We start from the raw sequence: 23,576 nt of genomic DNA, 5'->3' as shown, positions 1-23,576 counted from the left end.
TGTGGTTGCTCTGAGGCACGTGGGAACTTCTGGGACTAGGAACCGAACCCAGGTCCCCTGCATTGGCAAGTGGATTCTTAACTACTGGACCACCAGGGAAGCCCCACCTTGAGTCTTTAAAGTTGCCTCAGAATTCACTAGGTCATGTTAAGGGTATTCTAGCCAAGGCGAACATCAGGAGCAAAGACTTGGAAATGAGAGGGCATGTTTTGGGGAATGTGAGCATATCAGCTTGGCAAGGGTGCCGTGGCAGGGAGCTTTGAGCCTGGAGAGTTGGTCACGTGCAAGGTGTTTATAGAACATGCTAAGGAGCGTGGACTCCTCACTTATGACAACCAGCATCAGACCTCCCTCTGAGCCTCATCAACTAAAACATTGTTAGGATTAAAGGCAGTATGGATATAGTTGAATCTAAATCTGTTTCAGGCAAAGAGGGTGGACTGTTTGATCCAGGAGGAATTAGAAAGAGGGAGGGGTGTGTCACAGAAGCCTGAGGAAGAGGAGCAGTCCGGACAAGGGGAATGAAGGAAACCAAGCCACAGGGTCAACCCTGCTGCCTCCCTCAGCATCTCTCTGTCCCTCCCTCCCCACTTCTACTGGCTTGCCCTCTGCCCTGTCCTCCCTGCTAGAGGCAATACTGGCTCTGGCTGCTTTGCAAGCAGTCAAGCAGATAGGGAGTCCTTGGAAAGGGACCTGCAAGGACATAGAAGTTAACAGGGCCCCAGCACCGGGCACAAGGGGTGAGGGCCTATTCATGGGCCAGGAAGAGGTGAGACTAGACTACAGAGACTGAGGAAAATACCCCCAACTTCCTTGTTTTGGATCTATGGCATGTCAGGTGTCATGCTCTGCTATGACATGCTGGGGAGGCCTGGCCCTCCACAGTTCCGGAGCTCTGGGGGCACAGGTTAGGTGGGCTCTTCCACATGGTAGGAAGCGGTTCTCCAGGAAGTGACAGAGGTGCAGGGCTGGACGTCCTCTGGGAGTGGGGTGGAAGGAAGCCCTAACTTGGCAAGTTCCTGCTCTTGACTCTCCCTTACCCTTCACCTTTTTTCCTCTGTGTCTGTCACTAATGGGCTCCCCAACAGCTGATTCTTTCTACATGTTCAAGTTCAAACTTCCCAAGAGGCTGGATCTAATTAGGTCAGTTTTTTGCCATCCAATTTGAAAGTACCTCTTTGACCAGCTGTCCTGCCTGGCCATTTCCCAGGCCAATACCCAGACACAAATAAGATCTCTTCTTTGTCCATCTGGCTGTGACTAGGATGACCAGTATCATGGGAGAGATCTCTTTAGGCCACTTTTCTCAAGAGGGTGTGAACATATGTCCAGCTCCTGGCTCACCTGTTGAAGTAGGCCTGCAACGGATTGATTCTGTACCCCTGGGACATTCCTTCTTCCAGCGCTCTGAATGCATTTGATGCAGTTTTTTATTTTGGGCTCAGGTGTCCCCAGGCTCCCACCCCATCACCTTTGGGGCCACCAAGAGGTGGAAGTGATGGACTCAGATCAGAGAGGTGACTCAACACCCAAAGTCAAGCATCCCTTTAGAGTAAGGGCAATGTATATTTCTACCAAGCAGGGGTTTTTAGTGTTTTTGCTTCCATGCACCTCTTTGACAGTTTGGTGAAGCCCTTGGAGCCCTACTCATAATAATGTTTTTATTATAATTTTTTAAATATTTGGCTGCAACACTCAGGATCTTTGATCTTTGTTTCAGCACATGGGATCTTTAGTTGGAGCAAGCAGGATCTAGTTCCCTGACCAGGGATCAAACCCAGGCCCCCTGTGTTGGGAGTGTGGAGTCTTAGCCACTGGACCATCAAGGAAGTTCCAAATTGGCATATAATTTAGCCTTTTCATCTGCTTTGTTCTGCCAGAGCCATTTCCTTGTCACCTTCCCCAGATGTGGTGTTTGGGAGTGGGGAGGGCTGTCTGTACTACTTAGGGAAACGATCTAGGAGTGAGAGGAGTTCGCCTTGCTGTGAAGACAGGGTCAGCAGAGCTAGGACTCAGTGGTAAGGAGAACAGGATGACTCCCTAGTCCCTTCTGTTGCCCTGGATACCTTCCCAGGGGCATCCCAGGATGCTCCAGTGACACAGGCAGTGGGAAACCAGTTGATTAGGCTGTGAGGTTAGTGATGCCATTCCTTCTCAGCCTCCTCTTTTTCTGCCAGTCCCTTCAATGTTCCCAGGCTCTCCTCACTGCTCCCAAATAACCTTCCCCACACATAGACCAGTGCCTCCCAAACCTTCATCTCCATCTCTATCCCAGATCTCTTGTTGTTGTTGTTGTTTTGGCTGTGCCACCCATGTGGCATGCAGGATCTTAGTTCCCTGACCAGGGGTCAAACCCACGCCCCCTGCAGTGGAAACATGTGTCCCCCTGACACCTCAAACTCAACAGTCCTAAGCAAAGCACATCATTTTCCTCCCATGCATGCACCATCTTCATCTATAGTTAATGAAGTTATTGCCTACCCAGTGGTCCAAGCAAAGAATCTGCACTTCATCATCAACTGCCCTATCTTTCCTTCACATCTAGTTCCTGGTGATTCTACCCACCACCACCACCCTAGTCCTGACCATCACTGTTTCTGCCTGGAGCATGCAAAGTACCTGGAGCAAGTACTGGCCCATAGTGGCTGGTACTGAGCTACTCACACAGGAAGGTCTTTCCTGAAGCCTGAGATAGGTGTCTAACCCAGGCCCCACCACAGCAGTGCCCCAGACTCTACCTTCTGGCTATCTGCTGCCCCCAAGTGCCTAACGACAGGCTGAAGATTTCTTTGATTTCTGCCCCAGCGTTCTGAATGCAGCAAGTGCTGGAGAAATAAATACATCTTATGGGGTCCTGGGGCCTCTGAAGGCTCAACTGCTGGAGATGTCCTCCTCCCATAGACTCACAACTGCCTGGAGCCCCTCTCTGGGAGGGTCCCATCTGGACCTCTGCACACACAACCCCCTCTTTTTGCCTGGACCCCCTGGAACCCTCATTTAACACATATCAGACACACACTCAGTTTAGTGCTTTTTCTGTGAAACTGAAGGGGGCTGTTGGCTGCCAGGCAGATGTTAAATTAAGAGAGACAAGACTTACTGGTTCTCCCCATCTCTCTACCCACCCCTCCATCTGCCCCAACACATGCATATGCTGTCCTTCATCTGACACAATGACAAGAGCTTGCAACTTTGGAGAAAGGAAGTAAAAAGGGGAAATGACTGAAGGCTTGCAAAACAAAACCACCCATAAGCCCAGTTCATTAAGTTCACTCTTCTATTAAGGGAAAAAATGTTATCAACCTTAACTAATTTTAACATTATTTATTCATTTGTTCAATATATATTTATTGAGCACCATGTAGGTGACAGGCCTTGTGCTAGGTGTTGGATACAGTGGAGGGCAGAAAGGGAGTTCCTGCTCTCATGGACCACCAAAGAATTCCCTCAGAGAAATTTCCAAGATGGTGAGCTACTTAGGGAGCTGTATAACAGGACAGTCACAGCAGTCATGAGAAACTTCCACATACACTTCTCTGGACAAAGGAAGCAAGGATGGTTGTCAGCAAGAAGTCCTGACAATGCTGCCTCCCGGAAATGTGACTTTAGGACAGTAGGAAGTAGATGTTGCAATTTATTTAACCTTAATTCTTCCTTTGTTTTAAAAAGTGGGGAGGGGGCTATCAAGTACCTTGCTGAACTCTTATGAAAAATAATTTAGATACATATAAATGCCTAGCATATGCTTGGTTCATGGTAGGTGCCATATACTGGTATTTTTTTGTTTTATTGAGATATGATTGACATCACATTATGTGAGTTTAAGGTGTACAATGTATTGACTTGACACACTAGCAAATGATTACCACCACACCTCACACTGGACTCCCCAGGTGGCAATAATGATAAAGAACTCGCCTGCCAATGCTGGAGACAAGAGATGAAAGTTCAATCCCTGGGTCGAGAAGATCCCCTGGAGGATGGCATGGCAACCCACTCCAGTATTCTTGCCTGGAGGATCCCATGGACAGAGGAGCCTGGTGGGTTAGTCCACAGGGTCAGAGAGTCAGAAATGACTGAAGTGACTTAGCATGCACACGCATATCTACATCACTATCTTTAAGATTTACTCTTGCAGCAACTTTCAGGTACACAACAGTTATTAACTGCAATCAACATGCTGTACATTAGACCCCCAGAGGTTATTCATCAAGTAATCTAGAAGTTTGTACCCTTTGACCAACATTCCCTTTCCCCCCACCCACCATTCTAGCCTGTTTCCATGAGTTCAGCTTCTTTTAGATTCTACATGTGAGATCATACAGGACTTGTTTCTCTTATTCACTTAGCTTCATGCTGTTGAGGTCCATCCATGTTGTTGCAAATGGCAGGATTTCCTTCTTTCTTGCAGCTCTAATAGTCTGGTGTGTATACATACACACCACATACAGATCTTGTTGGACTATAAGGTCCCTGGCAGCACTGACAGTGTTTGGCACTGTTGCAAATCATCGAACATGAATGGAATGAATGAAGGAATGAATATTAAAGGCTCAGTGCTGGGGATAAGAGTGCTGACCACTTCTGTCAGGAAGGGAGCTGCTAAATTAGGAGAAGCAAGAATCAGGGGTACTGAATTCAGAGGCCAGCACCAGGGCAACCCCTATGACACAGCTGGAAACACTATCAGAGAGGCTGCCAAAGTCTGTTACCACTTAGCACAGTGCTGCATTTAAAAAGAATCCATTTAAAAAGAAAGCTTCAGCTGTCTTTCAGATGAGAACGCCCAGGCCCTGACTTGTATGCTTTTGTCCACCCCCATCCCCTTAAACCCTGATGATAGGGGGATGGGACACAGGATTTACCCTCCAAACCCAGATAAGTGACACGAGTGACGTGGTGCAGGGAAGTGGGGCAAGGGAAACCCCCAGCCTGCATGCATCCTAACTTCCCAGGCAGGCTCTTTCTCTGAAGCCCATGCTGCTTCCTGGGCCCATCAAAAACAGGACTGAAAACAGATCCAACATCCTAAGACAAAGGGAGGCAGATTAATAAAATTAGCTGAGGTCTTTTTTTGGCATTTTGGTCCTTGTCTGTTCAAGACACATTTGGGAATAATAAGAGGTACTTGATGCTGTGAAAGTGCTGCACTCAATATGCCAGCAAATTTGGAAAACTCAGCAGTGGCCACAGGACTGGAAAAGGTCAGTTTTCATTCCAATCCCTAAGAAAGGCAATGCCAAAGAATGCTCAAACTACCACACAATTGCACTCATCTCACACGCTAGTCAAGTAATGCTCAAAATTCTCCAAGCCAGGCTTCAGCAATACTGAACTGTGAACTTCCAGATGTTCAAGGTGGTTTTAGAAAAGGCAGAGGAACCAGAGATCAAATTGCCAACATCCGCTGGATCATGGAAAAAGCAAGAGAGTTCCAGAAAAACATCTATTTCTGCTTTATTGACTATGCCAAAGCCTTTGTGTGGATCACAATAAACTGTGGAAAATTCTGAAAGAGATGGGAATACCAGACCACCTGACCTGCCTCTTGAGAAACCTGTATGCAGGTCAGGAAGCAACAAGTAGAACTGGACATGGAACAGACTGGTTCCAAATAGGAAAAGGAGTACATCAAGGTTGTATATTGTCACCCTGCTTATTTAACTAATATGCAGAGTACATCATGAGAAACGCTGGGCTGGAAGAAGCACAAGCTGGAATCAAGATTGCTGGAAGAAATATCAATAACCTCAGATATGCAGATGACACCACCCTTATGGCAGAAAGTGAAGAACTAAAGGGCCTCTTGATGAAAGTGAAAGAGAATGAAAAAGTTGGCTTAAAGCTCAACATTCAGAAAACTAAGATCATGGCATCCAGTCCCATCACTTCATGGGAAATAGATGGGGAAACAGTGTCAGACTTTATTTTTGGGGGCTCCAAAATCACTGCAGGTGGTGACTGCAGCCATGAAATTAAAAGATGCTTACTCCTTGGAAGGAAAGTTATGACCAAACTAGACAGCATATTAAAAAACAGAGACATTACTTTGCCAACAAAGGTCCGTCTAGTCAAGGTATGGTTTTTCCAGTGGTCATGTATGGATGTGAGAGTTGGACTGTGAAGAAAGCTGAGCACCGAAGAATTGATGCTCTTGAACTGTGGTGTTGGAGAAGACTCTTGAGAGTCTCTTGGACTGCAAGGAGATCCAATCAGTCCATCCTAAAGGAAATCAGTCCTGGGCTTCATTGGAAGGACTGATGTTGAAGCTGAAACTGCAATAGTTTGGCTACCTGATGCGAAGAGCTGACTGATTTGAAAAGACCCTGATGTTGGGAAAGATTGAAGGCAGGAGGAGAAGGGGACGAGAGAGGATGAGATGGTTGGATGGCATCACCGACTCAATGGACATGAGTTTGGGTAAACTCTAGGAGTTGGTGATGGACAGGGAGGCCTGGCGTGCTGCGGTTCATGGGGTTGCAAAGAGTCAGACACGACTGAGCGACTGAACTTAACTGAACTGAAGACGTACTTCTAAAGATACCCTGGGTACGAACCACGGGGCCCAGGGTAGCCTTCCGGCCTGTTTAGCAGCTGCATTCCTGGGTCCAATTCCGGGCATTGATGAAGAGCTGGAGCCAGGGGGAGGTGGTTAGAGTGTCAAATGGAGGAGGTCGCCAGGCCCACTGCCAAGGCCTCACAGACCGCTCCGGGTGAGGCATGAGGGCCAAGTGGCGGCCATCGGGGGAGCAGATGCCAGCGACACCCCCTGGGGAGCCGTTGGGATTCAGGGGGTACTGTTCCGTGGGGTTCCCATCATCATCTGCCCAGTGCAGTGGAGCTAAGCCCCTGGCCTCCATCTGGGCTTGGAGTTCCGGAGAAGAAAATGCCATGTAACCTGTGATGAAGCAGGGACAAGAGATGTAAGAGCAAGCTCCCTCATGCCCTCCCCCTACCCCAGCCTTCAGGCCTCCCCACCCCAGCCTTCCCGGAGCCTGACCTTCCCCGTGAGCGCTCCACACGGGCAGCACCGCGCCTTCCATCCCTCGCAGCATCAGGGCTGGCCCGGGCCCCACGCGCACACTAGCCCAGCGCGACTCAAAGCGCCCAGACAGGTTGTGGCGTAGCAGGAGACCGGGCCGGGCCGGCCAGGACTCCTGGCACATCTCCACCACCTCCTCACTAGAACTGCCTCCCACCCAGCCCAGCAGGGCCAGCAGCTGACAGCCGTTACACACGCCCAGGCTGAAGGTGTCTGGCCGCTGGCGGAAGCGCTTCATCTCAGCCCCGGCCTGCGGGTTAAAGGTCACAGCAGCTGCCCAGCCTAGGAGGGAACAGGAAGCTGGGGTGAGACCTGGAGTGAAAGGGGACTGTCATCTTTCTGTCCTAGCGTGCCCTGTTAACACTCGCCGAGGATCTCCCCCATTCTGAGGAGCTCTTGGCAAACACCAGGGAAGGTTTACCTGCTTGAAACAGGTGTTGCCAACTCCTGGGCCCGAGATGGCCCAGGACCAGCTTTCTGTTTAGCCAGCAGAGCATTTTCAAAATTTTTTATTTAGTCGCCTAACATTTAACTGGGACTTTTGGGCTTCTCTTGAAAAACAGAAAGCCCTAGCCATGCTGAGTGGCAGCTGCTGCGTCTGACAGGGCGGCACTCAGCCCCCAGCCTCATTAAGCTACCTGCAGGCCTTTGCTGGCTCCTGGATGGCCTCGCGGAGGTGAGAGGCCAGTTCTCAGGCAGGGAAGAGGGCTAAGGCAGCTCTTAGGAAGATGTGGGGAGGGGGTGGGCAGAGGCCCCACGCCCACCTTTGGCAGAGCCCAGGACGTCCGCGTAGCTGAAGCCGCCTACGAAGGCCACACCGCGGAATGTGTCCAGCCCGATGGCTCCAGAGCACAGGTCCTGCATGGTTACATCCCACACCTGGCAGGAGGGGGAAGGGAGGCATCAGAAGGCCCATGGCCTGAGTCCAGCCCCGGCCCCACCAGGCACCCCGCTCACCTCAAATCCAGCCAAGTGGAAGGCATCTGCCATCTCCCGGTCTCCATTACTGCCCTCTTCCCGAATGATGGCGACTCGGGGGGCAGGACCACCTGGGGGAGGAGCAGGAGTGTCCTTGGGTCAGAGGGCTACCTCTGCACCCCAGCCCCCTAGACATCTTGTCCAGGGCAGGACCCCACATCCAGGCTTCAGGCTCCTCCCCAAGGCCCACAGTGCCAGGGAAGCCAAGCCTCTGCACACACTCCCTCACCAGGCTCACAAGGCACGGAAGCTCTGGGGAAGGTAGGCGGCAGGCAGAAGGTGGGCCCTGCCCGCTCCCTCAGCCCTTGCTCTTCCTGGGCCACACAGTGTGGTTTTGCCTGTAGCCGGTCCAACTGGAAACTGGTTTCCTCCCAGAGGGCTCGTAGCTGCCCAACAGGTTCCTCCAGAACCACCGTCCTGTTCACCGACACGCGGACCTGGGTAGGGGGTGCAAATCTTTCAGGATGTCCACCTTGGGTGCCTCCAAGGCTGGCAGAGGCGAACCAAGACCCGCCCTGTGCAGGCCTGCCACTCTTCACTTCCTCACCATGGCGTGGGGCCCCGTGTCGCCTGTGAGACCCAGCTCTAGGCAGTGGAGGCCAGCATTCCGGTAACGCATCAGCACTTGGGCGAGGTCCGGCTCCTGCACCTCCAGCACCAGGCCTGGCTCCTCGGCGAACAGCACAGGCAGGGCTGGGAGAGTACAGGGGCATCAAGGTGACTGGGGTACTGGCAGGGACTCAGAGGTGGAGTCGGGGGATAAGTATGAACAAAGGCAGGGATCGGGGTGGGGTGAGGCTCTCTCAGAGGGGTGCAGTTAGGAACAGAAATGTCACCTGGCTCAGTGATCAGAAAAGACAAAAGGAGACTCGGGAGGGAAGGAGTTGGGGACACTCCAGTCTTTAAATGAGGGACACAGGGTCCATAGGATGGGGACAGGCAGACCTGCTCGAATCTAGACCTCACCATCGACCCCAGGTGCGGGGATGTCCACCTCTATCCCACAATTCCCAGCAAAGGCCATCTCTAGCAGGCAAGTGATGAGACCTCCATCACTGACATCATGGCCTGAGCAGAGGAGGCGCTCTGGAGGAAGGAGAAAAATGCTTAGCGGTGTTGAGACCCAAACCTGGCGGCCCCACCCCCATTTCTGGACAGTCAGGAGAGGGCAAGTGTGAGAATGTGGGCTTACAGCAGAGAACCAGAGAGAAAGGGATTGGGTCCCTCTTGCCCCACTCTCACAGGTTCAGCTGATGACTGCCTGTTTTCCCATGTCAGCCACAAGGACCATCTCCCCCAGAGCCCCACTCACCTTTCAGCAGCCCCTGGGTGATGCTGAAGGCTCGCACCAAGTTCTCAGGAACATCCAGGTCGGGAGGCTGCTCGCCAAGCTGGGAGAAGCACTGAGCCAGAGCTGTGCCCCCCAGCCGGTGCTGCCCAGGACTCAGAGGCACGTAGAGCAGGTGGCCTGGGAGAAGAGAGATGGCAGAGGGGAGACCAATGGCTCAGAAGAACCCGTTCTGCCATGCAGGGTCACTGAGGCTCCCAGGATGTGGTAAGACACCCCAATCATCAGCCCCGGAAGGCACCACAGCCCCAGTGCTGAGACGACCTGAGTACTCATTAAGCAGACCCCAAACAAAGGATTGAGCTGTGAATACAGAACCCATGAAGGAGGGGGAAGAAACCATACCTCTCCCCCCAGGACGCTTGAGGTCTGGGGTCACAGTGGCTGTAATGTCTGAACAGACAGCATAGGCTGAGATGACCAGTGACCCTGCAGAGCAAGGCATAAACATGTGAGGGGGAGTCCGAGCCCACAGGCCTGCCCCTTGCCCCCTGGCACCCAGACCTCACCAGGAGCCCGCACGGTTTCAGAGCCAACCCGGGCAGCCATGCTGAGGGAGTCCTTGCCACCGTCTACCGCTACACCCAGGGCCGCCATCACTGCCACCATAGCCTCACAGGCGTCAGCCAGAGCTGCACCCTCCCCTGGGAGCTTGGCTGCCCACATCCAGTTCCCGCTGCATTTCACATCCTGGGAAGTGCAGACTTGCATTAGAGAGAGAGCATGGTGTAGGGAGGCTGGAGGCCAGCAGTTAAGTGGATGGTGAACGTGGTTGTGTCCCACAGGCCTGGAGTTCCAGGCCAGAAGCCGCAGGGGACTCACCTGGAGGTCGGTGACCAGAGCAAATACCAGGTTGGTGAGGGCTTCGGCCACAGCCAGCCGGGCGGCAACCTTCGGGTCCAGCAGGCTCTTGACTGGCTGCTCTCCCAGGGCTGTGGCGGCCCCTACAAGCTCCTGGTGACTCAGTGCCACAACCGCCACATCTGCCAGAGGGGTCTGCAGGGGTCCCACACACTGCTGCTGGGCCACCAGGCCGCCCACAGAACGGTCCACCTGAGGAACCGGGGGGAGCTGGCCAGAGGCTCACGGACAAGGGGGTGGCCTGGCTCACCCTGAACATGCAAGACGGGGGTGGCAGCAGGGGGCGAGGCTTCTGTCCTGACCCTTCTCCCTCCCTGATGGACCCCCACAGCCGTTCCTGGGGTGGGCAAGCAGAGGGAGGGGTGCAGAGGGCTAAGGGGGTGGAGCAGGGTGCAGGGAGGACCTTGTTGGTGAGGTAGCGCTTGCTGGCCACGGCAGGCAGCCTGAGGACCCGCGCCAGAGCCTGGCGCACGCTCAGCCCTGGGGGCAGAGTCAGAGGCTGCAGCAAGGGGAGACTCCTCTGGAGGAAGAACTCCTGCGACACAGACAGCAACAGGGGTGTGAGCACCGGGCTGGAGCGCTGGGCATACAGGTGACAAGGCACGTGTGGGGCAGAGGGTGGGGCCGGGCCAGGGAAGGGAGATGCCTCCTGCCCCCACGTACCTTCTGGGGCATCTTGCCCAGCACCCAGTCCAGGTCCAGGTCCACAGGGGTTGGGGGAGGAGTGGGGGGCGCATCCACCTGGCCACCTGTGCCCATAGGCCACTCCCGATCATCCACCAGCACTATCTGTAGACCAGAGGGACACCACCCAGAGGGGCTGAGGCTATGACCACCAGCAGGGAGTGAACTCTTCTGGAAAGCAGGGCAGAAGTGCTCTTTCCACCCCATCTGGCTTCTCCTATTGAGCAACCCCTAAACCCCGCCCCCACAGCCTACATGCTATTCCCCACGGCTCCCCTGTGTTCATCTCTTTCCTGGGCCCCGGCAGCTCAAGTCCACCTACAGCATCCACTACTGACTCCCTGGGCCAACTCACTCTCCTGTCTCCAGTGATGGTGCCCACAAAGCAGACTGGGCAGCGTTCCCGGGCGCTGACACAACTCAGGAAGTCCCGGTCAGAGGGCCTCAGCAGAAGTGCGTTCGACTCCTGGTACTCGGCCCCCCAGATTTCCAGGGCATTCAGGGTTGGGTCCCCCAGCTGCACATCCATGAGGGAGGACGAAAAAGAAGGGACAGCGGTTGCTCCAAAGTCTTACGATCTTGCTAGGAGTGAGGGGAAGATGGGTGGGGCTGCTGGGACTGGCACGGGCAGGGAGGCGGGCAGATTTCACAGAGGACGACCTACCTGGAAGCAGCTGGTGTGAATGACGGCTCCAGCCGGGTCACTCAGCTCCTTCAGGACATTGCCTGGTGGGGGCGTTCCCGGGAGAGGTGCTCACATGGCCGCGGTAGGCACCGGGCAAACAAAAGGCCGTTCCCAGCCTCCCAAAGAGCCCTTAATTCTGTGCATCCCTGTTTGAACCGCTGCTGCACCCTATCCACCAACTATCCCACGGTAGCAGGCTCCCACCCTCAACCCTGGGCCTGTTCAGAATGTGTAGTGGGTGGAGAATGGGACCCTGAGCTGTCAGGTTGATTACAGATCCTCAACCTAAACCAACTGCTGAGCCTCTCCCTAAATTGAACCAAGCAGAGACCAGGTAGGCCCAGTCCCTTGTCCCAACCCCCTTTCTCACCATTGCCACCAGCACCCTGGTCATGGAGGCTGCAGATGGGGTTTCCCCCAGGGGCCTCCACACAAGCCCGGATCACACGGTTCATCTTCTGCTCCATCTCTGGGTCTCCCCGCTGCACAGCCCCAAAATCCAGGTCACTGGCGTTGTCTCCTTGCACCTGGGGGGATAGATATAGACAGCATGCTCAGTTCAGGGGGCTGGGAGCTCACGCCTCACCCATGCATGGGGCCCTGAAAGATCATGGAGTTGGCATCTGGGCTATTCCCACTTACCTGCACAGACGAAGCAGCTCCGCCCCCAACTCCAATCCTGTAGACAGGACCGCCAATCTTCACGACATCCATGCCTGCGAGGAAGGAGGGCTGAATCAGAGCACTCAGGGAACGACAGTTAGTACAAGTACAAAGCAGTGTGACGATAAAGGGCAGCCAACATTAGAGGTATCTGTCAACATTCATTGAGTTAAATACACTCCAAGGAATTTACCCTCCAGATTATTCACATGCGCAAAATAGCCAATGAACAAACTTAAACAATAGCATTATTTGTGTTACCAAACACAAGAAATAATCTACATGCTAATGACAGAGATATGCAGGTCAGGAGGCAACAGTTAGAACTGGACATGGAAAAACAGACTGGGTTCCAAATAGGAAAAGGAGTACATCAAGGCTGTATGTTGTCATCCTGTTTATTTAACTTATATGCAGAGTACATCATGAGAAACGCTGGGCTGGAGGAAGCACAAGCTGGAATCAAGACTGCCGGGAGAAATATCAATAACCTCAGATATGCAGATGACACCACCCTTATGCCAGAAAGCAAAGAACTAAAGAGCCTCTTGATGAAAGAGAAGAGTGAAAAAATTGGCTCAAAGCTCAACATTCAGAAACCTAACATCATGGCATCTGGTCCCATCACTTCATGGGAAATAGATGGGGAAACAGTGGAAACAGTGTCAGACTTTATTTTTTGGGGCTGCAAAATCACTGCAGGTGGTGACTGCAGCCATGAAATTAAAAGACACTTACTCCTTGGAAGGAAAGTTATGACCAACCTAGATAGCATATTCAAAAGCAGAGACATTACTTTGCCAAGAAAGGTCCGTCTAGTCAAGGCTATGGTTTTTCCAGTGGTCATGTATGGATGTGAGAGTTGGACTGTGAAGAAAGCTGAGCACCGAAGAATTGATGCTTTTGAAGTGTGGTGTTGGAGAAGACTCTTGAGAGTTCCTTGGACTGCAAGGAGATCCAACCAGTCCATCCTAAAGGAGATCAGTCCCAGGTGTTCATTGGAAGGACTGATGCTGAAGCTGAAACTCCAATACTTTGGCCACCTCATGCGAAGATTTGACTCATTGGAAAAGACCCTGATGCTGGGAAGGATTGGAGGCAGGAGGAGAAGGGGACGACAGAGGATGAGATGGCTGGATGGCATCACCGACTCGATGGACATGAGTTTGGGTGAACTCCGGGAGTTGGTGATGGACAGGGAGGCCTGGCGTTCTGCAGTTCATGGGGTCGCAAAGAGTCGGACACGACTGAGTGATTGAACTGAACTGAATGACAGAGAACTGGTTAAATAAATTATGGTATAAGCCATACAGTGAAAAACTAAGTTTTAGCTTCACTGCAAAAGAAAATTACATATGAAATAATGAAGTAAAATGATTTCATCAGTAGGAAATGATTTCCAAGCATATTGCTAAGCTGAAAAAAAGCAAAGTACAGATGTATACATACCCACTTAGAACCCCATCAGTAAGAAAAAAATAGGAATAAACTTAATAGAAATATAAGACTTATACACTGAAAATCATGAAATACCTTAGTAGGCCTAAATAAATTGAAAAAGATCTGATGTTTATAGAGTGGAAGACAATATTGTTACGATGGCAATACTCCCCAAAGTGATCTTCAAGCCAATACAATCAGCCACCTTTTTCAAAGAAATGGACGAGCTGACCCTAAAATTTATACAGAAATCTGAGAGACCTAGAACAAAGCCATGACAATCTTGAAAAAGAACTATATCGAAGGACTCATACTTTCTGCTTTTAAACTTACCACAGAGCTAAAAGGTTTTTTTCAAAAAGGGTTGTTAGAACAACTGGATATCCACATGTCAAATAAGGAAATTGGATCCCTACTTCATACCATATACAAACTTCAAAATGCTTCAGAGACCTAAATGTAGGAGATAAAAGCTAGAAAGTATTACAAGAGAATATAGAAGTCAATCCAGGTGACCTTGACTCAGCAATGGTTTCTTAGTCATGGCACTGTAAGCCAAAAGCCACAAAACAAAAATAAACAAACTATATTTACCAAAATTTAAAACATTTGTGATTCAGGGGACACCATGAAAAAAGTAAAAAGACAACCCACAGAATGGGAGAGAATACTTGCAAATCATGTATCTACCTGTACAAAGAACTCTTAGAACTCCATAAAAAAGGCAAATAATCCAATTTAAAAGTGAGCAAAGGGTCTCAACAGATATTTCTCCAAGGAAGACATAGGAATAGTCAACCAACATATGGAAAGATGCTTAACATCATGCGTCCTTAGGGAAATGCAAACCCAAACCACCATGAGATACTATTGATACTTCATATGCATTCTGATGGTTGTAATCAAAGAGACAGATAATAACAAAGTGTTGATGAGAATCTAGAGAAACTGGAACCCTCACACACTGCTGAGGGGAATGTAAAATGGTGCATCTGCTTTGGAAAACAGTGTGGTAGGTTTTTTTTAAAAGACTGAGTACAGTTATCATGAGACCTAGCAAGTCCACTCCTAGTTACATACTTGAAAAATAACAACATAAATACAAAATAAAACTTGTACACAATTGTTTACAGCAGCATTATTCATAATTAGCCAAAAAGCAGAAACAACCCACTTGTCTACCAACTGATAAGTGGATAAAGAAAATGTGTTATAGGTACATAATAGAATATTAATATTATTCAGTCATGAAAAGGAATGAAGTACTGATACATACCACAATACGAATAAAGACATCATGTTAAGTGAAAGAGGCCAAACACATTTATAACGGGGACATCTTTCGAGATAGAAAATAGATTACAGGTTCCCAGAGGCCAAAAGGAGGAGCGTGGGGAGTGACTGCTTGTGAATACAGGGTTTCTTTCTGGGGGTGACGAAAAATGTTCCAGAATTAGTGCTTAAGGCACAACTTTGTGAATATACTAAAAACACTGACTTATACACTTTAAAGGGCACACTTTATGGTACATGAATTATATCTCAATAAAATGGTTATTAAAAAAATAGGTGGGGAATTCCCTGGCAGTCCAGTGGTTAGGACTCTACGTTCTCACTTCTGGGGCCTGGGGTTCAATCCGTCTTTGGAAAACTAAATCGCGTAAGCTGTGTGGCACAACCAAAAAAACGTGTGTACACATGCTAGTTGTTTTAACAGAGGAGGCAAATATACACATGGGTCTGTTTAGGTATGCAGGAAGTACTTCTGGCAGGGTACAAGAATGACCAATTAACATTGCTTATCTCTAGGGAGGGAAACTGGGTGGCTGGAGGTCAGGGAGAGCAGCGTTTTCACTGTAAAATCTTTCTTTGCTTTTTCAATTCTGAGCCACATGACTGGTCACCCATTCAATAAATGGTACCCAGCCTTTATCTTGATTCCACCACAGGTCCTAGCACAGTGCTCAGCACCCAATGGGCCCTCAGTAAACGTTGACTGACTGAATTGAACTTGCAGATAAAAACAGAGGTGCTGCGTAAAACACTGGCTGCCTTGACTAAGCAGGGTGGGCCCCTGCCATGGAGAAGTCAACTGGGGAAAGGACAGAGGCCTCACAGACTGAGCCTGCCCAACTGGCATAAAGCCCTGCCCTACCTTAAAAGCCTGTCCAGTGGAGAAGAGACAGGAGCCGGGAGATACAAAACAAACCACTGAGATTCCACTCCTGCAGTAGCCATGTGCTGGGGAAAAAGCTGGCGGGACCTGGAGAGAGGTGGGGGGCTCTTACCTGTCTCTGGGGGCTCCTTGCTCACATGCTCAGCTTCCATGGACCCAATGCCTCCACTAAACATTATGGGCTTGATCCACTCACGCCGCTGGCCGTCCGGAAGCTGAAGGCCCAAGGAGCGGGCAAAGCCTGGAACATGGACGTCACAGGGAGAGGGCACAGGGTCTAGTCATCCAGGCTCCTCAGCGCTTACTGGGTCACACACCCCACCCTGCCTCTGGGACTAATATCCATGTCAAGGATAATAGTCCCCTACACCCTCCAGCCTCACCAGCAAGCACTGGTTCCCCAAACTTGTTGCCGTAGTCAGAAGCCCCATTACTGGCCTCAATGGCAATCTCCAGGGGTCGGGCAAAGTTTCCTGGATACTGGAAGCTTGGATCCTCCCAGGGCATACTGTAACCTGGGAAGGAAAGAGGAAGAGGGATGGATGGTAAAGATGGAAGTCAGAGGAACCAGGACCCTTTAGGAAGAGTCTGACTCTTGGGATCAGAGCTCTTAGCACTTTCTAAGAAATTGGATTTTGGGGGCAGTTGATGGTCAAAAGTCTAACTCTGTTTTAGGTTGTTTTTTTGTTTTTGTTTTTTTAAGAAAATTGTAGTTCTGCAAAGCCAGACGTGGGTCTCCCTTGGCGTACTGTCCTCATGACCATGGCTGGAGAAAGGCCAGCTACTCTAGAGCCCTTTATCCCAAGAAAAGGTGCCCATGATGACTGCTTAACTTAGGAGAGAAAAGTGTCCAGTGCCTGGCAGGAGGAGGAATCTGGGCAGAGAGCAAAGAGATGAGACCTGGGATGTGCAGGTTTCCAAAGCAATAGCCAGCAGTGCCAGCCACCACGTGAGCCCCTCGGCCTGTGCACTGGACATCTCGGATCCGGCCCCCTGTGCCAGTGGCTGCACCACTGAAGGGGGCTACTCCTGTGAAGAGAGAGGGAGAGGTATGGCTATTGAAGAGCAAGGTCCACCACTGACCACCCCGCTGAAAATAAGGACATGCAGCCAACCTGCTGGTCCCCAGGGTGAGGGCGGCTGGGACCTTTGCCCCTCCCTACACTCTGATCTCACCTTCCCTCCTGGGTACTCAGCTCACCTGTAGGGAAGTTGTGTGTCTCTGCTGTGAAGACAACATGTCTCAGCCCCTGACATTGCTGGAAGGAGCTTGGCCGTGTGGGGTCCTTAGGCCGCAAGAATCGGACTTCTTTCCCCTGGATGGCACTGTGGACACATCGTTCTGGGCCTGGCTTCCTTGCTGGGATCTGCACTTACCCCATTAGAGACTGGGGCACCCTGTCCCCTGTGCCCAGCCAAGGGCACCACCCACCTGCTGTTGTCACAGAACTTGAGGACGTTGTTAGGGTTGGAGGACGCCTGGGTGCTCATGATGGACTCAAACAGCGAGTGTGGCAGCTCCTGTCCATCCACATGGAGTCGACCCTTGAAGAACCAGTGTCGGCTGTGTTCGCTGCCGAGATGATGTGGGGAGGGGAGGGCAGGGCGGAAACATGGGTCATGTCTCAGGCCTTGCCACTTCTTCTCCTCACCAGCATAAAAGGCAGTTACAGCCACAGGTCAAAACAGATTTCAGAAAGTCATAAGCTTCCAATGGCCTGTCACTGTGGATTATCCAGATCCCGAGTGAAGATAAAACCAAGATGTGATGCAGACTATTGGATGGATGGGGAACCCAGGCACTCAGACTCAGGGAGGCACCTAAGCCAAGAAGTCGTGCTAGTGGTAAAGAACCCACCTGCCAATTCAGGATACATAAGAGATGTGGGTTCAGTCCCTGGGTCAGGAAGATCCCCTGGAGGAGGGCATGGCAACCCACTCCAGTATTCTTGCCAGGGAAATCCCACAGACAGAGGAGCCTGCGGGCTATGGCCCATAGGGTCACCAAGAGTTGGACATGACTGAGTAACTAACACTTTCACTTTCTTAGGCCAAGAAAGAGCCATGGAGGGTCCCTATGATCTTCCAACCTCCACAGACTCAGACACCAGAATGTCCCCATCCCTCCCCACCTATTGGACTGAGCCAAGTCGAAGACTTCCACAGTGCTGGGGTTGCGCTGCAGCTCCTGGAAGCGCTTGGTGTAGAAATCCAGGTCCCAGGAGTCTAGGGCCAGACCTAGGAGACAACCCCCAGAGAAGCTGGTTGTGGGACACTGCACCCTTATTCTCCTGGCCTGGGCCTTCCTTCAGGGACCCCTGCTCACCTAGCTCCTGGTTGGCTTTCTCCAGGGCAGACCGGCCCTCAGCCAGCACGTCAATTGGGCCGCTCAGGGGTGCTGGGATGCACCCTGAAGAGAAGCTCTGGATGGGCTGGGGGAAGTGCTGCTCTGTCATCCGGTCATGCAGGGTAGCCAGGGCAATGGCCTCCAGGTCAGCTGAAGGTGGGTGGGCAAACTAGGGGTGGAGACACACAGCGAGGGCGAGGGGTGCAGGGTTGAAGAATGGACAAAATGGTTCACCCTCGGTCCTCCAAGCCACACAAAGCCAGCCCACTGCTAGCCTCTCCAGCACCTTTGCTCAGATTAGAAAAAGATGCCCCTTCTAGGCATGAGTGCCTGTCAGCAGGCACACATTAGAAACAGGAGCACAGGCTGGATTTCCATCCTATTTACTTCTCGACCAGGCAGCCTCAAGCAGTGAACAAGCTGCAAACAGGGCAGGCCTCAAATCAGAAACTGCTCCCCCTGCTTCTCATCATTTCCTTGGATTGCAGGACCCAATCTCCTGCCCACTTCCTCCTCTGGATCTCCACCTGGTTGCCTACTGCCTCACCGAGAGCAGGTAGCGCCGGGTTGGCTCCACGCGGTCCACAGCCCCCAGCCCTGCAGCCTGGCACACTGACACAATGTTGCTGGATGTCGGGGTGGAAAAGTTCAGCCTGTAGATTGGTTAGGACCAGATGGTTAGGACCTGAGCCCCAGCTGAGAAGGTGGATCCTGCCCACTGCTGTCCAGCTAGTCTCCAACCTCCACTCCCCACCCCCATCCCCGCCCATACCACTGGCCTCCAGCCTTAGATTTGGGCACCGAGAAACGTGCTTTCAAAGGTCATTCAAATCAAACCATAACTGTTCCTGCAGTATCAAAATGTTTCAATTTCAGTGTCTAGGAATGCAACTTGTTATATTTCCAGAACATGCCTGGGAGCTGCCTCAGTCTTCAAAGTGGGGAGTGGGGTGAAGGGAAAACAAATCTCCCAAGGATCACAAGAGGAGGAAGAGGCATGAGAGTGGCAGGGGTGGCAAAGTGTTTGGAAGGGCTCTGGACCATGGAACAAGTTGCTTGAGGCTGAAACACTTGCCTGGGTCCGACCTCCAGCAGCAGGTCTGTGGGGCCAGGACGAAGCCAGGATTCCTGAGCAACATCGTCCAGTAACAAGGGGCAGCCAAATAGCCATGTCAGCTTCTTCATCTCCTTGTTGCTCGGGAAGGACTCCGCTGCAGGGAAACAGGGCAAGGAGACGTTAGGACACTGCCGCTGGCGATTGGTACTTTGCCCAAGAATCCAGTAACTGGTCCAACCTGCCCAGTTCACATTGTAGCACTGCTCGGTCTTGACACCCTGCAGCTCTGGCAGTTCCCTTTGCAGCTTCCTTTGAATGTATTCAGAGGCTGCCCTCTCGTGGCCAGAGGGGCGGACATAGAAGTGAAGGACGGAGGACATCTCTGCAGGTGTCCGTTGCTGGAAAGACAAGTTAGGTTCCTAAAAAATAACATGAACTAGAGCCTATCTGTTGAACTGGTTTCAAGTTCAGTTCAGCTGAGGCTTTGGAGACATTAAGGATGGGGTGGGGGAAAGTATTGGGGGCATTCAGGGATAAACGCATCCAGACATTTCCAATCCAGTACGGTCAAGGTCAAGGGACTGGGGGTACCAACCTAGGACGGTGGCAGTGGGAAAGACTTCCTAAGGGAAGGGCTTCCCTGGTGGCTCTGCTGGTAAAGAATCCGCCTGCAATGCAGGAGACCTGAGTTCGATCCCTGGGTTGGGAAGAATCCCCTGAAGAAGGGATAAACCTAGTATGGTGGGAGTGGGAAACACTTCCTAAGGGAAGTGGCATTTAAGTGTAAACCTAAAGGATGAGCTGGACTGGGCTGGCCAGTAAAGTCAAACGACAGTTCCTCTATTTCAGTGTTTCAAAATATTACGTCCCTGTTCAAGGTAAACGCAAAGCCTGACAGTCAAAGACCCTCCAGGTCTATCCCCAACTACTTTTCAACTTCTGATCCCACTGCTTCTCAAAAGGACCTTGGCTTCACTCACTAAACACTGCCTGGCCTCCTTGCCATTACTTTGCCCCATCCTAGAATGTCTATGTCTAATTCTATCCTATCCAAAGCGTTCCCATTTGTTGAGGTTAGTACAGGTCGCACCAACTCTGAAGCCCTCCTCGCTGCTCCAGTGCTTAGGGATACTTCCTTCCTATGTGAGCACAGAGCTTCTGATTCGCACCATTCATTCAGCTCTGATCTCTCTCTCACACACGCGCACACAGCACTTCCAAGTGTACAAAGCCTCTTCACAAACAAGTGGGAAGCTCACTGCCTCACTTCTTCACTTGGACAACTCACAGGTATCTCAAATCTAATTTACTCAGGGCTGAATCTGACTATTCTGTCAAGGTCACTGAATGAAGATTGCAACGTTGCCAATCTCCAGGTCACTTAATTTCTTACCTATTCAACCTCTCAGAAGCTATGACTTACTCATTCTCTACTTCTTAAAACACTCTCCTCTCTCGGCTTCCTGACACCACTCTCCTGGTATTCCTCTACCTCTGGTTGCTCCATCTCAGTCACCTGTGCTGGCTCTTACTCTTCTTGTTGTTAGTCGCTCAGTCATGTCCGACTCTTTATAACCTCATGGACTGTAGCCCACAAGGCTCCTCTGTCCATGGATTTCCCAGGCAACAACACTGGGGTGAGTTGCCATTTCCTTCTCCAGGGATTTTTCCTAACCCAGGGATTGAACCCACATCTCCTGCACTGGCAGGTGGATTCTTTACAGCTGAGCCACCAGGGAAGCTCCTACTCTTCTGCTCCACCTCTAAAAAGTGGGTGCCCAAGGCCCTGCCCTTTGTTTTCTCCTTTCTAAATGCTCTTCTTAAGTGACTTCATTCAGACCGGTGGCTTTAAATATCATCTCTTAGACTGAACCAATGAAACTGCCATCATTCAACCATTTTTTACTAAAAATGACAATTTTACACAATTTGAGTTGATATCTGCCAACAGATTTCATAACCTTACAAAGAGTCGGACATGACTGAGTGACTTTCACTTCACTTATTCAACTCTGACTCTCCCTGAAAATTCCAAACACACACATGCAAATCCTTAGTTGACATTGCCACGGAGAAGTCTCATAAACACTAAATAGCCTGCTTTGGTCAAAACAGAAAATTTGATTTATCGGTTCTCCAGAACTTCAGTTCCCATTTCCCATCTCAGTTAACACCACCCTCATCCAATCTATTGCTCGAGCCGAAAGCCCAGATGTGTGAATGCTAGGTTGAGTCCAACTCTTTGCAACCCCATGGACCACAGCCCACCAGGCTCCTCTGTCCATGGGATTCTCCCAGCAAGAATACTGAAGTGGGTAGCAATGCCCTCCTCCAGGGGATCTTCCTGACCCAGGGATCAAACCCTGGTTTCCTGCACTGCAGGCAGATTCTTTGCCATTGGAGCCAGCAGGGAAGTCTTTCGGTTTATCAACCAAAAAAATTTTAAAAACTTGTAGACTGACAAATTCCAGGACAGATCTCATTTCAGCTACGGGTGCTCCTGCCAGATCTTGATTCTGCCTTTTTTAAGCCTCTACCCCATGCTAACGGTTTTTAAAATTTTTTATTTTTATTTATTTATTTGCCGAGGCAATCAATGTGGGATCCTAGTTCCCCGACCTGGGATTGAACCAAGGCCCTCGACAATGAGAGCGCTAAGTCTTAATCACTGAACCGTCACGGAATTTCCCTTATGACTCTTTCCAAAGTTAGACGCCTCAGTTATTCTCTTTACCATAGTTCCTTCACAGGAATGATCACATCCCGAAATCATTTTGATTATTAAACCAGTTGACTTTCGTCTATCGTTCCCAGTGAAATAGACGCTCCAAGAGCACTGACACAGGATTGTCTACATCAGGGCTGTCTCCCCAAAGACCAGCATGGTACCTGATATAAAACTGGAGGCCAACAGATTATTTCGCTGGTTGAATGAACTGTTAGAGAGGGGGTGAATTTACGTGGGGGATCCCATGCCGGGGAACCAACAAACGCAAATGGACGCCTGCACTAAGGCAAGCACGCAGGCCTCCGCTGGGTGCGGCTCTGCCAGGTAGGGATCCTGCGCCCGCCCAAATCAAGCTTGGCATGGGTAGCTACGGGGTTCAGTTTGTAGGGGGTATCCGGGTTTGTGAGCGCGCGCGGCAGCCTTACCGCGTGGTAGCACTTCTCCCAGTCCGTCAGCTCCTCGAATTCTGGCGCGCAGATCAACGTCATCCTCATGCGCCGCAGGAAGAGGCGGGGTCTAAGGGTGCCCCGCCCCTCCCTTTCTCCCTGGTGTGGGCCTCTGCAGCCCTTCTCCGTCAATTCCTAGAGCAATTTCTACACCCAGTAGGTTAATTCCAGAAATATATATTCAGTTAACGTTTGTGAAAATAAAGTCAGTTTCAGGTCCCCGCTTCCCTTGTCCCCGTGCAAAGTGTGAGGGAAACACTGAATGCAGGAATAAAACACACCTTTCCTGTCCAGAACTCAGTTTCCGCCCCCCTTACTCGCTTTACTTCCTTTCTTTCACTTTTGTCTTTTCTAAATGAACTCATTTATTTTTTAGCGGAGTGGGAGACCTATATTTTTTAACTTCTAGCTAGTTAAGGTAACAGTAATAATGATCAGAAGCATTTATTGAAGGAGTATATCAAGGCTGTTGATTGTCACTCTGCTTATTTAACTTAAAAGCAGAGCACATCATGTGAAATGCTGGGCTGGAGGAAGCACAAGCTGGAATCAAGATTGCCGGGAGCAATGTCAACAACCTTAGATATGCAGATGATACCACCCTAAGGGCAGAAAGTGAAAAGGAACTAAAGAGCCTCTTGATAAAGGTCAGATCAGATCAGATCAGTGGCTTAGACGTGTCCGACTCTTTGCGACCCCATGAATCACAGCATGCCAGGCCTCCCTGTCCATCACCAACTCCCAGAGATCACCCAAACTCATGTCCATCGAGTCAGTGATGCCATCCAGCCATCTCATCCTCTGTCGTCCCCTTCTCCTCTTGCCCCCAATCCCTCCCAGCATCAGAGTCTTTTCCAATGAGTCAACTCTTCGCATGAGGTGGCCAAAGTACTGGAGTTTCAGCTTTAGCATCATTCCTTCCAAAGAAATCCCAGGGCTGATCTCCTTCAGAATGGACTGGTTGGATCTCCTTGCAGTCCAAGGGACTCTCAAGAGTCTTCTCCAACACCACAGTTCAAAAGCATCAATTCTTCGGCGCTCAGCCTTTTTCACAGTCCAACTCTCACATCCATACATGACCACAGGAAAAACCATAGTTGACAAAGTAATGTCTCTGCTTT

General features: G+C 50.8%; 1 protein-coding gene across 3 annotated transcripts; it reads right to left on the bottom strand.

Moving 5' to 3' along the window:
- Window positions 1-3,327: 3,327 nt before the first annotated feature.
- PFAS (phosphoribosylformylglycinamidine synthase) lies at window positions 3,328-22,500 on the bottom strand. 3 transcript variants are annotated; one of them, XM_027517421.1, is made up of 28 exons: window positions 22,435-22,500; window positions 19,520-19,679; window positions 19,300-19,435; window positions 18,772-18,877; window positions 18,204-18,393; window positions 18,010-18,115; window positions 17,310-17,450; window positions 17,079-17,203; window positions 16,778-16,906; window positions 16,261-16,392; window positions 15,990-16,118; window positions 12,241-12,314; window positions 11,969-12,125; window positions 11,578-11,639; window positions 11,269-11,430; window positions 10,893-11,018; window positions 10,633-10,764; window positions 10,191-10,421; window positions 9,878-10,058; window positions 9,714-9,797; window positions 9,333-9,488; window positions 8,987-9,106; window positions 8,568-8,713; window positions 8,250-8,457; window positions 8,000-8,091; window positions 7,807-7,921; window positions 7,001-7,324; window positions 3,328-6,898 (listed from the first exon to the last, which is right to left on the bottom strand). In XM_027517421.1, exons 1-28 carry the CDS (start codon window positions 22,495-22,497, stop codon window positions 6,588-6,590), a joined length of 4,098 nt encoding a protein of 1,365 aa, XP_027373222.1. In that variant the 5' UTR covers window positions 22,498-22,500; the 3' UTR covers window positions 3,328-6,587. The 3 variants fall into 3 exon arrangements, with proteins under 3 accessions (XP_027373222.1, XP_027373223.1, XP_027373225.1); XM_027517422.1 differs by having other exon boundaries at window positions 6,452-6,898; window positions 8,259-8,457; XM_027517424.1 differs by lacking the exon at window positions 22,435-22,500 and adding an exon at window positions 19,877-19,968 and having other exon boundaries at window positions 6,452-6,898.
- Window positions 22,501-23,576: the final 1,076 nt, after the last annotated feature.

Source organism: Bos indicus x Bos taurus, chromosome 19 (assembly GCF_003369695.1).
Source record: "Bos indicus x Bos taurus breed Angus x Brahman F1 hybrid chromosome 19, Bos_hybrid_MaternalHap_v2.0, whole genome shotgun sequence".
NCBI lineage: Eukaryota > Metazoa > Chordata > Mammalia > Artiodactyla > Bovidae > Bos > Bos indicus x Bos taurus.
The sequence above is the reverse complement of the archived record's forward strand: the minus strand, read 5'-3'. Positions and strand labels throughout refer to the sequence as shown.